This window comes from Pelobates fuscus, chromosome 3 (assembly GCF_036172605.1).
Source record: "Pelobates fuscus isolate aPelFus1 chromosome 3, aPelFus1.pri, whole genome shotgun sequence".
In the NCBI taxonomy this organism is placed as follows: Eukaryota; Metazoa; Chordata; class Amphibia; order Anura; family Pelobatidae; genus Pelobates; species Pelobates fuscus.
The window spans coordinates 61,607,314-61,624,406 of record NC_086319.1 but is presented as its reverse complement, the minus strand read 5'-3'; the positions used below and the strand labels follow the sequence as shown (position 1 = coordinate 61,624,406).

General features: G+C 37.5%; 1 protein-coding gene across 2 annotated transcripts in view; it reads right to left on the bottom strand.

Moving 5' to 3' along the window:
• Positions 1 to 277: 277 nt before the first annotated feature.
• The window catches only part of CEP290 (centrosomal protein 290), a 122,111-nt gene continuing 105,295 nt past the window's right edge, over positions 278 to 17,093 (bottom strand). For both annotated transcript variants that reach the window (XM_063447128.1, XM_063447129.1), the window contains 6 exons: positions 14,903 to 15,075; positions 11,442 to 11,583; positions 10,403 to 10,476; positions 6,089 to 6,192; positions 3,285 to 3,394; positions 278 to 1,256 (listed from right to left, as the gene is read on the bottom strand). In XM_063447128.1, coding sequence (XP_063303198.1) covers positions 1,074 to 1,256; positions 3,285 to 3,394; positions 6,089 to 6,192; positions 10,403 to 10,476; positions 11,442 to 11,583; positions 14,903 to 15,075 — 786 coding nt within the window. In that variant the 3' untranslated portion in view covers positions 278 to 1,073. The remainder of the gene's footprint in view (positions 1,257 to 3,284; positions 3,395 to 6,088; positions 6,193 to 10,402; positions 10,477 to 11,441; positions 11,584 to 14,902; positions 15,076 to 17,093) is intronic.

The window sequence follows — 17,093 nt, the reverse complement described above, 5'->3', positions numbered from 1 at the left end:
TCAAACACTAAAAATGTTTAAAGACTTTCTTTAGCAAACCAATAATTTATATTCCATCAAATTTAAGAAACAGAAACAAGGTTCAAAGTTTTATTTAAAATGTAAAAAGGTACAAAAACATACAACAATGTTCTAATGATTTTGTTATTTATGCATACTTTTTACACAGTCATTGCCTGGAGACTCATAAAATATACTTTATATAACAACCGTTATAGAAAAATTAAGTGCAAATTTTTAATCTAAAAAAACAAAACACTTAAGTCATGGTGGCTGTATCTCAACTATATATATTACTATAATGTATATTAGAAAAAATATTAAATTAAACAGAATATAAACATCTCTACTGTAATTTTTACAGGTTAAGGGTTTCTAAAGCTTGGCAACTCAGCCGGTTCTATAATAATTTAGATTTTTGGGCCAGTGCCAATAGTGAAATGTCATCCTAGGAACACTCTAAACCCCATAATCACTACACAACCTGCAGTGGGTATGGTGCCCCTCTCCTTTGGCCCTTGCTACTTGTAGGACCAATTTGACTTCTTAAATAGAAACCTGCCGGGAATCGTTCCACACCCCTTCTCTACTGGAAGCTCCTGCTTTTGAACTTCCATAAGCCCTGCTGACCTAAGATATTCAGTGCAGGCTAGCTCACTGTGAGCTGATTGCTTACAGACAATAAGTTATACCCTGCACCGCTTGGACTTGGCTAAATGAAGAGAGATTCCAGCAGACAGCATGTGTGGAGTGGTGCCCGGCCGACATCTGGTAAGAAATTAAACGGTTTGACTACTTGCATTGAGGGATGGGAGGGGCATCATAACCAGTTCAGAATGCAGCAGTGATTGTGGTGCTTTAAAAGCTAGTCAGGGACTTTAATCAAGTAGGCCAGAAGCACACCTGTTTGTTCCTCCTAACACCAATGTTATGCATCATATCAATAAATAACGTTTCATTTATATTTGCGTGTGCCTTCATAAAATGATGGATTTAACACGAAATCAATGTCATCACATGAAACCTAATGTGCATGTTACACCATGACCGCAGAACGCCACACCAATTTTATCTTAATCCCCGCTTGCTGGGATCTCTACATGTACCCCAAACTGTTCTGCAAGTGCCTTCAATCTCTCTTCAAGAAGTATATTCTTTTTAACTTCTTCATTATAATTGTACTTTAGATCTTCAATTTCTTCAAAAAATGTGGGGTCAAAGTTTTCTAGCTCTCTTTTCAGTCTTTGGATCTCTTCCTAGAAAAATAGAAAGGAAACAAACATATGTATGCGATTAGTCTTCCAAATCCCCTTTAAAGATTTCATACTAAGTGAAAGGGTTCACAAGAATTCCAGGAAAACCATTCTTCGAAGATGCAATAATAAATCAAGAGCTCTTATTACACCTAAGAGTGGTGCTTTGCTAGCAGGTGGCCAGTAATTATTTACAGCCTATTTGCATGTTCTTGTTTAGGTGAACAGGGTACTCCCATAATCTTTGACAGCTGATAGATGTAGACTCCAATGCACTGGACTCCCTGCTGCATCATATGATGAACTAAGGGACAATGGACTGGTTCTACAACAACTCACACTTATTGTATTGAGGAGGTGAATTCTACTTCTGCATTACATGCCAGGTTAGTGCTTCATATGATTACAAGATTGTTTGTAATTATTTTTAAAGAGGCACTTAAAATTGCAAGACTGAAGAGGAACATAAGCCCTCGCTGCATATTTCCTTATTACAACCCCCCTTCCCTGTTTTTCTTTTCTATCTGCATTCACCTTGTGTGGTGATGCTACATTCATTTAAATAAATAAAAAAATCCACTGAACGGGGAAGCTATTTTTCTTGCGTTCAGTAATGTCTACTGCTGACTGCCCTACAGTTTATTAATTACTACACTGTTTCTTATCCTTTACCTCTACCCTCAATACTGTGTACATTTGCTGTCGGGTAATTGCTCATCTTCTGACATGCTATGTTCTAACTTTCACCATTATCTATACTGCCTTTTGAGCAACTAAGATGTTTGTCACAAAGACATCATCTTGATGTATATCTTCAGCTTCTTGTTATGTATGTTCTCCAATCTCAAAAAATAAATAAAAAAAATAGCTCTCCACCAAACAATTATAAGAGCCTCACAATGATCTAATAATTGGCATTTAAAACTGCATCAAGGTGTATTCTCAAGAAATCAAGAAGAGTGCACTCAGAGGTCTGGTAAGAAAATAATTGATGCTTTTATTCAGCACATATACAAGTCACTTCAGTGATGGATGTGGATCCAAAAAACAAGGCTGCAGCGAACATGTCACGGCAGCATGCAGAGTAACTTCTAAGTGTTCTTAGATCTCTTTGGTAAGTTTTCTAGGAATTTTTTTTTCCCACTATGTCTAATAAAAATAAAAATTAAGGCAGATTTAGGCCCCATTTAATATTTTTAGATAAGCTTTTTAAACAATGTAATAGTTTTGAATAAACTTAAAATATTGCTATATATATATATATATATATATATATATATATATATATATATATATATATATATATATATATGATGCACTCTCAGGTCTTTACAAATAATCCGTAAGTATTTATTCAAAAAAAAGTTACATCATCTGATCGACGTTTCGACCCTACAGGGTCTTCCTCAAGATCTTGAGGAAGACCCTGTAGGGTCGAAACGTCGATCAGATGCTGTAACTTTTTTTTGAATAAATACTAACGGATTATTTGTAAAGACCTGAGAGTGCATCTCTTATTGCTTCTTATATTCCATAACGTGGGATTGCACCAAGGCATCAAAACCACTAAATGGAGACAGGGTGAGTGCCAAGCTACCTATTTTCGTATTATATATATATATATATATATATATATATATATATATATAAGCGAGGGCTTGCATTCCTGGTGTAATCCTGTGGTGCCCGGTGCTGGCCTGGCAAGGATCATGTAGACATAGCAGAAATGACCGCACTCCAAGGACTTTATAGAGATTTTCATGTGGGAAACGTTGACTTTTTAAATGGATTGAATAAAAGTTACATTTTGTTTGAAAATCTCTATAAAGTCTTTGGAGTGCGGTCATTTCTGCTATGTCTATATATATATATTACATGATTTTAAAAGTTTATTCAAAAAATATTGATTGTCCAAGAGGACAATCTCCACACAACAAAACTAAGTTTAAGCTTGGATTAAATTAATGGAGAATATTGTTGAAAAGTTATTCATAAAAATATTTTTTTTGTGACCGTGTCACTTTAACTTACCTTTAAGTGCTGTTTCTCCAAATCTGAAGTTTTAACATGAGTTTGTAGATCAACCATATCTTCCATCAATTTGTCATATTTTCTTGCTTTATCAAATAATTCATCGTATCCTAACAATAAAACGTTAAGGAGAAAACCACAAGTTCGATTAAAGCAGACCTTTCATTTGACACCACCATTGGTCACAGCATAAAATCTCTGCATGTCAACGTTTTTTTTACAATGGTTCAGCAGTTTTTAAGAAGTTTTAAAACGTTTTATTAATATTTCTTTTCCCTTGCGCCGAGACATGTTTTGTAACCCATACAGAACACAGGAAATGAGAAGATTGTTGAAAATGGGTAACATATAATCGAGTTTCATAAATATGAATAAGAAACCAAATTACAAGACACAATACAAAATAATGGAGATGGGCTATTTATTTTTATTGTTTAGAATTTGTATGAAAACATAATTTTGCCCTGCATTATTTGAACTTTTGTTTTACTGTATTAATATTTATGTACTATGCAGGCCTTACTGGGGAGATCTTCGACACAGATTAATATTTAAGTATTTAACTAATGACCTTCAGCAGATGCTGTCTCTCACCTGATTCTTTGCTAGTATTACCGTATGTCTGTAAGAGCATCATATAGCAACATTTTGAATGCCAATGTTCTAATGGGTTGTAAGGTCAGAATGGTAAAGCACTTCACTAGATCTCTATAGACTGTAAGCTTGTTTGAGCAGGGTCCTCTTCAACCTATTGTTCCTGTAAGGTTTTGTAATCGTCTCATTTATTGTTAAATCTCCCCCTTTGATAATATTGCAAAGCGCTACGGAATATGCTGGCGCTATACAAATATGAGTAATAATATTAATAAGAAAGTGGTTATGGCATTTATAGAGTCTCCTTTAAGTCTGCTCATCTAAATAGCTTATTCATTCATCTGCTGTGCCTTGTAGACTGGAATGTAAGTAGTATGCTAGGTGCATCTTGTGTTTATGAATTACTGTGTGAGAATGAGCTAGATTCAGTATCTTCACTTTGCTATGAAAAAATCATGCACTGCTCAGTCTTTTTTAAACTGCAGCATTGGTTTAATTCCAGGAAAATTATTGGCCAAGCATGCAACCATTTAGTGCTAGGAGTGCCAATCAATGCTCAAACCATGGCAAATGGCTATAAAGCTTTAAATAATGGTCACAACAAATGCTCAAACATATCTTCATTTTCTGAATATCCCCCCGCATACCCCCCCAAAAAATGACAGCGTCTTTTGCTCTTACGTTCTGTGTCTTTCAGTAAACGTGATCATATAAGTAACAATTCTGAAATATATATATTTATTGTGTAAGTATGGGTATGGGCACCAAGACACACATGTCCCTGCCTGCCTGAGATTAGGAAGAGTTTAACTCTCAGAAAGCAGCTGATGTCATTATTTTCCAATGTATTTTTGCTTGCCTCTGTACGTATATAACAGTAAATATTTATTCAATTTTCCTATTTAACAGTCTTATTTTTCACTGTTTCAGTGCATTCATTTGAATTCCAGTTGAAATCTCAGTATTCTCATTGGAGACAGAGAGTGCAAGGTCGTGTGGGCAAGAAAAATAAAATGAGGTTGGACATATGGTTAGGTGAAAATGGGTGATATAGGAAAGATAAACCACACGCAGAGAGCAGTGCAAAGGTGTATTCAGTTCAAAATGCTAACCAAAGGTTAATCGTAAAAAGCAAATAATGTGACTCAGTGCAATCAATTAGCAAACCTTTATAAATAGCTATTTCATGGGTTTGGAAAATAAAGGATGTTATACTGAGGATGATTAAAAAACAAATCTTACAATAGAAAACTTATTGTGTCCAGGACTGATAGCATTGTCAGGGCTGTTATGGTAAGGGATATGTGAATCCTGGTTTGGAAAGGGTAAATCTGTTAAGATTTATTAAAGTCTCAGAAATGTCCCCTCCCAAGACAGGATTCCTGTGTAAAGAAAGAATGGGATCTAAAGGATCACAGTGCAATCGGCTGGGAAAGCACGATTTGTTTTCAGTAAAACAGGGAAATCTCCATGTAATACTAAAAACAGCCAGTAGATGGCTGTCCCAGACAGCTCTCAACTGTTTTAACCAGTAATGATATTAGCAGAGGGTTTACTTAGGGTTAGGATAGGGTAAGGACTAATGCCGTTTTAGGGTTAGAGTAGATATTCAGTTAACATTGGTGTAAGCATAGGGTTAGAGGTAGCGTTCGTAAAGCGTTAGGAATACTTAGATACTACACGTATGAGGCAAGTAACAATCAGGACCGATGCCTGAATCTATTTTGAGTTATTTTTCCTTAGTTGCATTGGATATGAACAATTATTATAGGCAAAAATGTTAAACAATATATATTTTGAATTTTTTTTTATCCCATTTGTAACATTTTATTCACACTTTATTTTAAGTTTGGTCTACATATATGATATCAAGAGAAAACACATTCTATATTTTAAAAAGCAATATATACTATTTACTGGGACACTTAAAGGGAAAACCTTAAACTACAGTGGACAAACACATCATCCGCCTTTAAGGGGTTAAAGTTCATGCCATAATCAGAGGGATGAGACAGCTATAACATATGCACTGTAATGTGTGCACTTTGATTTCACCTATGTCTCCAATAAAGAGTTTTTACACATCTCTTTTTAAACAGGCCATCTTGACATTGGAACACTATAGGTAAAAAGCATCAAGGCCATTAACCCACTAAAACACTTGACATTCCGGAAATAGTGGGATAAACAAAATTCCTAAAGATAGTTACCAGACGCGTTTGTTTCTGGAAAATGAGCAATAAATTGGTGTCTGTATGCTTCAAGCTGGTGCAGTAATTCAGCCTTTTCATTCTCCAGACGATTATTGGCTAATCTGCAATATAGAGACAATTGTATATTGTTAACAAGTAAATAAGAGTAATGTAACCTAAAATAAACATACAAAATATGAATACCAATATTGATTACGGCAATGGTTCTGCACAAAAGAAAGACATGCTATGCCATGTTATAAGACTAGTGGATAAGCATACTTTGCTTTCATACATTTGGGTTTTACGCTATTGCTGCTGAATGTCTATCTGATGTACATACATACATTCAACTAAGCAATACAGGTTGGTGTTGGTGGTCATTTTTAAATAGGTAACCAACAGCTGCAGCATGATGTCTTATTCCCCCATAAGAGTACATGGGGACACGGATATATTAAACAAAGGTAAGATGCAAGAGAAGACTATGGGTACTGAGCCAGGTTTAACATATATCAGTTAAGACTAAATACATGCAATTGTTCAGTCATTTATTTTTATTGCCTTATATTGTGACAACATATCCAGAATAAGGAGTCTGCATTACATATCACCAAGGACACAGCCCTTTGGTTTTAATTTGCCGGGGAGAGTAGTATGACAGTTTCTCACACAAGTAAAATGCCGCTTCTTGTACCAATGTATTTGGAATATTTAGTTTCTATGTGTCTTATTAATGTTGCAACCTTGTTGTATGAGTGCATAGTTACATAGCTGAAAAGAGACTTGCGTCCATCAAGTTCAGCCTTCCTCACATATGTTGTGGCTGTTGATCCAAAAGAAGGCAAAAAACCTAGTCTGAAGCGCTTCCAATTTTGCCACAAACTAGGAAAAAAATCCTTCTTGACCACAAAATAGCAGTCAGATGTCTCCTTGGATCAAGCAGCTATTACCCCACTAATTAAAAATTATATCCCTGTATGTTATGTTTTTGTAAGTATTTATCCAATTGCAGTCTAAACATCTGTAGTGACTGACAAAACCACCTCTTCAGGCAGAGAATTCCATATCCTTATTGCTCTTACTGGAAAAAAACAAAAAACTTTTCTTTGCCTTAGATGAAATCTCCTTTCTTCCAGCCTAAATGTGTGACCTTGTGTCCTATGTTTAGCCCTGTTTATGAATAGATTTCCAGATAAAGGTTTGTACTGGCCCCGAATATTTTTATATAAATTTATCATATCCCCTCTCAGGCACCGTTTTTCCAAACTAAACAGATTTACCGTATATACTCGAGTATAAGCTGACCTGAATATAAGCCGAGGCCCCTAATTTTACCCCAAAAAACTGGGAAAACTTATTGACTTGAGTATAAGACTAGGGTGGGAAATGCAGCAGCTACTGGTAAATTTCTAAATAAAATTAGATCCTAAAAAAAATTGAATATTTATTTACAGTGTGTGTATAATGAATGCAGTGTGTGTGTATGAATGCAGTGTGTGTATGAGTGCAGTGTGTGTATATGAATGCAGTGTGTGTGTGAGTGCAGTGTGTGTGAGTGCAGTGTGTGTGTATGAGTGCAGTGTGTGTGTGTGTATGAGTGCAGTGTGTGTATGAGTGCAGCGTGTGTATGAGTGCAGCGTGTGTATGAGTGCAGCGTGTGTATGAGTGCAGCGTGTGTATGAGTGCAGCGTGTGTATGAGTGCAGCGTGTGTATGAGTGCAGCGTGTGTATGAGTGCAGCGTGTGTATGAGTGCAGCGTGTGTATGAGTGCAGCGTGTGTATGAGTGCAGCGTGTGTATGAGTGCAGCGTGTGTATGAGTGCAGCGTGTGTATGAGTGCAGCGTGTGTATGAGTGCAGCGTGTGTATGAGTGCAGCGTGTGTATGAGTGCAGCGTGTGTATGAGTGCAGCGTGTGTATGAGTGCAGCGTGTGTATGAGTGCAGCATGTGTATGAGTGCAGCATGTGTATATGAATGCAGTGTGTGTATGAGTGCAGTGTGTGTATGAGTGCAGTGTGTGTGTGTGTATGAGTGCAGTGTGTGTATGAGTGCAGTGTGTGTATGAGTGCAGTGTGTGTATGAGTGCAGTGTGTGTGTATGTGTGCATGTATGTATGCAGTGTGTGTGTGTGTGTGTGTGTTGCAGTGGTGGGGGGGTGGGCAATTTTATTATTTTATTTATTATTTTTTTTTATTATTTTAATATTTTTTTTTCATTATTATTTATTCTTCTTATTTTTTATTTAATTATTATTATTTCATTTATTTTTGCGTCCCCCCTCCCTGCTTGCTAGCTGGCCAGGGAGGGGGGCTCTTACTCCCTGGTGGTCCAGTGTCATTGGTAGTTCAGTGGGGGGGACAGGGGGGCTGCAGAGAGCGTTACTTACCTTTCCTGCAGCTCCTGTCAGCTCCCTCCTCCTCCGCGCCGTCCGTTCAGCACCTCGGTCAGCTCCCAGTGTAAGTCTCACGAGAGCCACGGCTCTCACGAGACTTACAGTGGGAGCTGACAGAAGAGCTGACGGGACGGCGCGGAGGAGGAGAGAGCTGACAGGAGCTGCAGGAAAGGTAAGTAACGCTCTCTGCAGCCCCCACAGCCCCAGTCTGTATTATGGCAATGCAAATTGCCATAATACAGACTATTGACTCGAGTATAAGCCGAGTTGGGGTTTTTCAGCACAAAAAATTTGCTGAAAAACTCGGCTTATACTCGAGTATATACGGTAATTTTTTTTAACCTTTCTTCATAACTAAAATGTTCCATTCCTTTTATCAATTTTGTAGCTCGTCTCTGGACTTTTTCTAGTGCCATGATATCTTTCTTTAGAACAGGCGCCCAAAATTGCACAGCATATTCAAGGAGTGGTCTTACCAGCGATTTATGAAGAGGCAAAATTATATTTTCATCCCGAGAATTTATGCCCCTATTTATACATGACAAAACCTTACTGGCCCTAGCAACTGCAGATTGACATTGCATAATGCTGCTTAATTTGTTGTCTATAACAATTCCCAAATCCTTCTCGTGTGTGGTTATCCCTAATTCACTACCATTTAGTGTGTTAGTTGCTTGTGCATTCTTAACCCCGAAGTGCATAACTTTGCATTTCTCTACGTTAAATTTCATCTGCCATTTTAGTGCCCAGTCCCCCAATCTATCCAAATCTCTCTGCAGCAAAACAATATCTTGCTCACATTTTATAACTTTACAAAGTTTTGTGTCATCTGCAAACACTGATATATGGCTTTCAATGCCTATTTCAAGATCATTTATAAATATGTTAAATAGAAGTGGTCCCAAAACAGAACCCTGAGGGACACCACTTACCACTTTTGTGCAGCCAGAAAACTTACCATTAATTACAACTCGTTGTACTCTATCCTTAAGCCAATGTTCTACCCAAGAACAAGAATATTCATCTAATATTCATCCAATTTCTTTTAGTTTGAAGACTAACCTATTGTGAGGAACCGTATCAAATGCCTTGGCAAAATCCAAGTAGATCACATCCACTGCAACACCCTGATCTATACTTCTACTTACTTCTTCGTAGAATGCAATTAGGTTAGTTTGACATGACCTATGTTTCATAAAACCATGCTGATTATTGCGAATAACAAAGTTCTTCCCAATGAATTCCTGAATATTATCCCTTAATAGCCCTTCAAATATTTTCCCAGTTACAGCAGTTAAGCTCACAGGTCTATAATTTCCAGGCAAGGATTTTGAACCCTTTTTAAATATAGGAACAACATCTGCCTTCCTACAATCCTCCGGTACAACACCTGAAACAAAATAATCTTAGCTCCTTAACCCCTTAAGGACACTTGACATGTGTGAGATGTCATGATTCCCTTTTATTCCAGACGTTTGGTCCTTAAGGGGTTAAGAACTCAGCTCCTTAAGTACTCATGGGTGAATACCGTCAGGCCCCGGAGCTTTATTTACATTAATTTTCTTTAATAGCTGTAGCACCTTGTCTCGAGTTATCCAATCAAGTTATTTGCAAGTTTTTTACAGCAATCATTTGCATATCTCTTGCCATAGGATCCTCATTAATATACTGAAGAAAAATAGTTATTTAAAATTTCTGCTTTTTCCTGGTCTTCATTAGCTAACAAACCCAACTCTGTTTCCATTGTACCTACACTTTCATTTTTTGTTTTTTTAGAATTGATGTACTTGAAAAAAATGTTGGGGTTGGTTTTGCATTCTTTAGCTATTTCTAATTTTCTAGTTTAGCCACCTTAATTGCCTTTTGCATAGCGCTTATGTTCAGGACATCACTGAGCATATGATAAATGTTTAATATTTCATAAAATAAGAATGTTACCTGAGTATCTGAAAGTCCCTGGTAAGGCCTGGCTCTGTCTTGGAATCTTCAGGAAAATGCTTCAAAAGTTCAATCTTTGGTTACAAAAACAAAAAAAGGTTAAAATACACTAAACATACACTACACAATTACACATATATGTAACACACATTTTATATCTTTACACACACATACTCATCAACCACAACATTAAAACCACCTGCCTAATATTGTGTAGGTCCCCTTAACGATGCCAAAACGGCTCTGATGTATTGAGGCACGGACTCCAAAAGACCTCTGAACGTGTCCTATGGTATCTGGCAGCAAGAAATTAACAGCAGATGCTTTAAGTTCTGCAAGTTGGGGCCTCCATGGATCGAATTTGTTATTCCAGCAAATTCCACAGATCGATCTGTTTGTTGGTCTATCTAGCTATCTAAACAATTTTGATAACTCCAAAGAACAAGTCAATATACGAAGGGTAACTTGCAGATTACCGCTTTAGCTATCCATGGTTTAGGATTGCAAAGCAGTATGGGTGTGGCAATTCTCCTAAAGAACTCACACTTGAGTTGGTGGATTATAAGGCAAAATGTATTGCTAACATTTTAAATGCCAACCCTTCTAAAATCACAGCCTCAAATGATATCATATAAAAATATTCACTAAACCTTGATATGTAGTAAATGAAAACCCGAAACAGCAAAATACAGGTTACAATAGCCGATCTGTAAAATGTACCCATCTCAGCTATAGTCACATATTCTGCAGGAAAAGCTTTAAAGCTTTTACAGTCTAGTTAGCCCCTAACCACTCTGACTGGCTGTGCAAAGGTATCCATAAGCTAATGGTCCAATTCGATCCCTAAGGAACCCCCTAAACTAGAAGAGAGGATAACAGACAATATAGTTACAAAGAGGAATTAGCTGAAGCTTAAATCCTTTTTAGCTGCTGAAAAGCTTAAACTATAGCTAAACTCTTCAACTTAATCCCACATTTGATGGATTATTAAAGGTCATTTCTTCAAATAAAAAGTTATAGAAATCCCTCTGTTACTTACTTCATCTTTGAGATGTTGTATAGTTTTCTCCGTTTTGAGCTCATGCTCTGTTGCTTCTTTCAATAGCTTTTTTAGATCAAAAATACTGTCATTTTTCTTTTTAAGATCTAATTCCATTTCCTTCATCTTGGTCTCATACATTCTGGCAACAAAAAGAAAATAAACTAGGCCATTTAACAAAGAACTGTGTGTTAAATGAAAAAATAAAACATATAGTTCTGTTTTCACTAATGTAATAAATGTCAGACAATCATTTGACAAAAAGGAATGTATGGCTTAATTAAACAGCAGTGTTTTTTTTTACATAAAACAAAAATTAAAATGGAGTGTTAATCAGCAAAATCACCTGTAAATGACTGGCCGCCCAGCAACACCACTGGATCCCAGTGAATCCCCTCAGCTCTCCCAAAGGAAGGGAAGCTGGGGGATTAAATTTAAAAAACAACAACTTGTGTGTTAGTATTAGAGTGTGTGTGTGTGTGTATGTTAGCATTAGAGTGTGTGTATGTGTGTTAGTATAAGAGTGTGTGTATGTGTGTTAGTATTAGAGTGTGTGTGTGTGTGTTAGTATTAGTTTTTGTGTCAGTGTGTGTGTCTGTTACTGAGTGTGTTAGTTTATGTGCGTCTGTTTGGTAATGAGCGTGTATGTTTTGTAAGTGAGTGTGTATGTGTTTGTCTGTCAGTGAGTGTGTATGTATGTCTGTCACAGTGTGTGTCTGTCAGTAAATGTGTGTGTCTGTTAGCTAGTGTGTATGCGTCTGTTCGGGAGAGTGTGTGTGTCTTCAGCACTTACCTTTCTCCAGCGCTGGGGATGCCTCTGCCCCGATCCGCCTCTCAGCTCCGAATGCGCAAGAGCCATGTGCGCATTCAAACCGCCCATAGGAAAGCATTAATCAATGCTTTCCTATGGACGTTCAGCGTCTTCTCACTGTCATTTTCACAGTGAGAATCACGGAAGCTCCTCTAGCGGCTGTCAATGAGACAGCCACTAGAGGCTGGATTAACTGCTATGTTTCACGGATCAATTTTCGCACCGGGGTCCCATGGGTTGTGTGTATGCCACTGGTAAGACCACTGAGAAGTGGATTACAGTAGTCAAGGCGAGAAAGGACAATGGAATGGACCAGCACCATAGTCGCATCTGGCATTAAGTAGGGTCGGATGCGTGCAATGTTTTTGAGATGGAAACGACAGAATTTGACGATAGACTGAACATGCGGTGTGAAGGAGAGGTCGGAGAGAACACTGAGGCAGCGAGCCTGCGTGGTGGAGCTGAAGGTAGCACTGTTGACTTGGAGGGAGACAGACAAAGGAGTAGCAACACTTGAGGGAGGAAAGACGAAAATTCCAGTTTTGGTCAAGTTTAGTTTAACCCCTTAAGGACACAAGACATGTGTAACATGTCATGATTCCCTTTTATTCCAGAAGTTTGGTACTTAAGGGGTTAAGGAAGTGGGCAGCCATCCAGTTAGAAATAGCAGAGAGGCAGTCAGAGACTCTAGTCAAGAGGGACGGGGAGAGAACAGGAGAGGACAGAGAGATTTGCATGTCATCCGCAAAGAAATGATATTGGAAGCCAAAGGAGCTAATGAGTTTACCAAGGGAGGCAGAATAGATAGATAACAGTACCAAGGACTGAACAAACAGAGAGGAGTTGGGGAGAAGAAGCAGAGCCAGAAAAAGAAACCCTGAAAGAGCGCTGGGAGAGGTAGGAGGAGCGCCAGTGTCAAATGCAGCAGACAGGTGAAGGAGAATTAGGATAGAGTGGTGACCATGAGATTTTGCAGCGAGTAGATCATTGGATACTTTGGTCAGTGCCGTTTCCACAGAGTGTTTAGTGCGGAAACCAGACTGAAGCAGGTCTAGCAGAGAGTTATACTCTAGGAAGTCTATCAATCTTGCATTCACAACTCTTTCAAGGATCTTGGATGCAAAAGGCAGTAGCGAGATAGGACAGTAGTTGGATGGGGAGTTAGGGTCAAGGTTGGGCTTCTTTAGAATTGGGGTTATCGTTGCGTATAGATAGAGATAGAGAGAGAGAGAGAGAGAGAGAGCGCGCGCGCGCTGAGGACTCTGCTGATACAAGCTAACAATCTTAGGGAATCTTTCTTTAAAGAAACATAATGTCAGGAACACAAACATGTATTCCTGACCCTATAGTGTTAAAACCACCATCTAGCCCCCCTGACCACCTAAATATAGTAAACTCTTACTTGTATTCAAGTCTTTACACACTATAGACCCCTTAGAGGGTCGCCCCCCTTTTTTTTTTGTATTCAAGTCTGCAGCTGCCCCTGATCTGCCTGCTGTCTAACATCATCAGAAGTGATTCTGTGAGCCAATCACAATGCCTTCCTATGGGACTGACTGAGATTATCAAGGAGACAGATCAGTGGCAGAGCCAGCACAAATCAAACACAGTCCTGGCTAATCAACATCTCCTCATAGAGATGCATTAAATCAATGCATCCCTATAAGGAATATCTCCATGCAGAGGGTGGAGACACTGAATGGCAGTACTGCACACTGTGCCCAAGGAAGTGGGGTTATCACTAGGCTGTTATGTAAACACTGCATTTTCTCTGAACAGACAGTGTTTCCTGCAAAAAGCCTGAAGGGAATGATTCTACTCACCAGAACAAATACAATAAGCTGTAGTTGTTCTGGTGACAACAGTGTCCCTTTAAAATTAAATTCTACAGAAAATACATAAGCAGCACACAACAAAATTAAAGTTTTCTTTTTTTCCCCACTTCATCTGACAAAATCTAGATTTGAACATTTAGGGATCTTTCTCTACTTGTTGTAGTAATTAATTACTGTATAAGCCTTGATTAGCATTTGAGAAATAAATGTAATAGAACAGTTGTGCATGTTAAATGTTGAAATATTTCCGATCACGTATACAATTATTTAAATTTCTTATGCCATGGTTACAATGTAATCAAACCATTTTATTGTGTGGAGCCTAACCTTTAAGCTGGTAAACAAAATTCATAAAAACACTTTAACCATTTCCTATTTGTATCCCCCTATATTAGAAACATAGAAACATAGAATGTGACGGCAGATAAGAACCATTCGGCCCATCTAGTCTGCCCAATTTTCTAAATACTTTCATTAGTCTCTGGCCTTATCTTATAGTTAGGATAGCCTTATGCCTATCCCATGCATGCTTAAACTCCTTTACTATGTTAACCTCTACCACTTCAGCTGGAAGGCTATTCCATGCATCCACTACCCTCTCAGTAAAGTAATACTTCCTGATATTATTTTTAAACCTTTGTCCCTCTAATTTAAGACTATGTCCTCTTGTTGTGGTAGTATTTCTTCTTTTAAATATAGTCTCCTCCTTTACTGTGTTGATACCCTTTATGTATTTAAATGTTTCTATCATATCCCCCCTGTCTCGTCTTTCCTCCAGTATATTGATAATACATTAGAGAAAAATGTCAACATACTTGCTTACAACGACTGATTTCCATGCTTTTCCTTCAGTGCCCTCAAGTTGTGGTCCTCTGCTTTCAGCCAAGCTCAGTTTAGTCCTGGTTCCTTCCAAGTTCATTGCGAGCTTCTCATTCATGACCTCCAAGCTTCTTTTTGCAATCTTTAGTTTCTCTGATTTTTCAGATTCCTACATTAACAAATAGAGCACACAAAACCATAGTTTAGATTACAATGAAGGCGTGCAGTGTATCTTTAAACTCATGCTTTAATCTGTGTGTTTCGCTGGTAAGGTAGGTAACTGTAAATATTTAGTAAGACTAAAATTTGTCACATGTTGTAAAAATTGTTACAAATTAGTTTATAGGGGAAGAATTAAAGGGACACTATATTCACCAGAACAACTACAGCTTAATGTATTTGTTCTGGTGAGTAGAACCATTCTCTTCAGGCTTTTTGCAGTAGACATGCAGTAGAAAATGCAGTATTTACTTTACAGCATAGTGATAACTTCACTGGCCACTCCTCAGGTGGCTGTTAGAGGTGCTTTCTGCCATTCACTGTCTCCACCCTCTTCATGCAGACACTAAACTTTGGTTATAGAGATGTACTGATTCAATTCATCTCTATGAGGAGATGTTGATGTTTGACTTGTGCTAGCTCTGCCCCTGATCTGCCTCCTTTGCAGTCTCAGCCAATCCTATGGGGAAGCATAGTGATTGGTTTAGACCACCACTTCTGATGAAGTCAGCAGACAGAAGGCAGGTCAGAGGCAGAAGCTGCAGACTTGAATATAAAAGTAAGATTTTACTATATTTAGGAAGGCAAGAGGGGACCAGGGGGGCTAGATGATGGTTTTCACACTATAGGGTCAGAAATACAGGTTTGTGTTGTGGGGATTTTTATGGGATAATAATGGTAAACAGTTGAGAATTGCCCACTATTTCAATTCTCAGATCCCAAAGATCGTTATCGTGTAAGTGAAATGTATTTCATATAAATAAAATCACAATTTGTTATAAAAATAGATACAATTTATTGTGACAATTTAAATAATAATAATAATAATAAGTAACATGCGTGACAATAATCAATTAATATTCAGTATAACATGAGTATGCAATACAAATGTCAATACATTCCAATGGTTAATACAGCCAATTGTCAAGAAGATTTCTGATGGTGTTTCACAGAGAAACGAAAGTGAAACTTACACACACAGAGCTTGCAGCTTAAGGCCATAACATTTTAGCTGGCAGTTAGAATATATATAATTATTCCTTTCCATCTGCAGAATAGAATGCTTAATTATATATTCTTTAGTAACTAAGATTTCTAAATATCGAAATCTGATCGTGATTTATCCAGTCATATATCATGCTATTAGAAGTATTTGGTCTATAGAGGGCAGTCTCGTCCCACTAAACATACCTATCCAGGAAAGAGTTAACTTTTCCTGGCGGCTATTTTGACGTCATTTAGCTTATCTTTATGGTTATTTATAATTTAAGTTTTCTGTCAGTTTAACGAGTTTCTTTGGGCTTTCTTCAGACTATGTGTCTGGCAAATCTGCTATAATTTCTAATATGACAGTTCGTAACTACGTATGAACCTTAAATTACAATGGGACGTTATACAATATCGAAAGTAAAATTAATTTATTTAATCTTCTCTGTCACAAATGTCTGGGTTTAGAATTGATTATATTCCATTAGCATTTAGACAGTCTGTCCATCCCCGTTCTCATTTCTTATCAACAGGTTTGTATATACTAAGCATTCCTTTAGCTCTGGCAAAGTGGTTAGTTTTACAGAAGGGATAGAAATCTTGTGTCTCTTGTTAGCTTGAAAATAACAAAATGGAGTCTGCTCTGTTCAGAGTGACTCTGACAATATACATTTTAATTTCTATCATAGCACAAAATGTCTGCCGATATAAATACACTGACAGTGTTCCTGACCCTATAGTGTTCTTTAAATTCCTATATGCTGGTCTATTAAACAATTGTTGCATCCCTACCTAAATTAGTGAAGCCGTATTTATCTTTTTTTTTTTTAAAGAATAAAGCTCTTTAAAATCTACAGTTTATTGATTTATAGACAAATTACCAGTGCTATCTATTTAAAATTAACTGCAAACTCTGTGGATTTGCCTTGGATGTTCTAGATTGTCACCTGTTTGCCATGGACCTTTAATCTATCCCCTTCC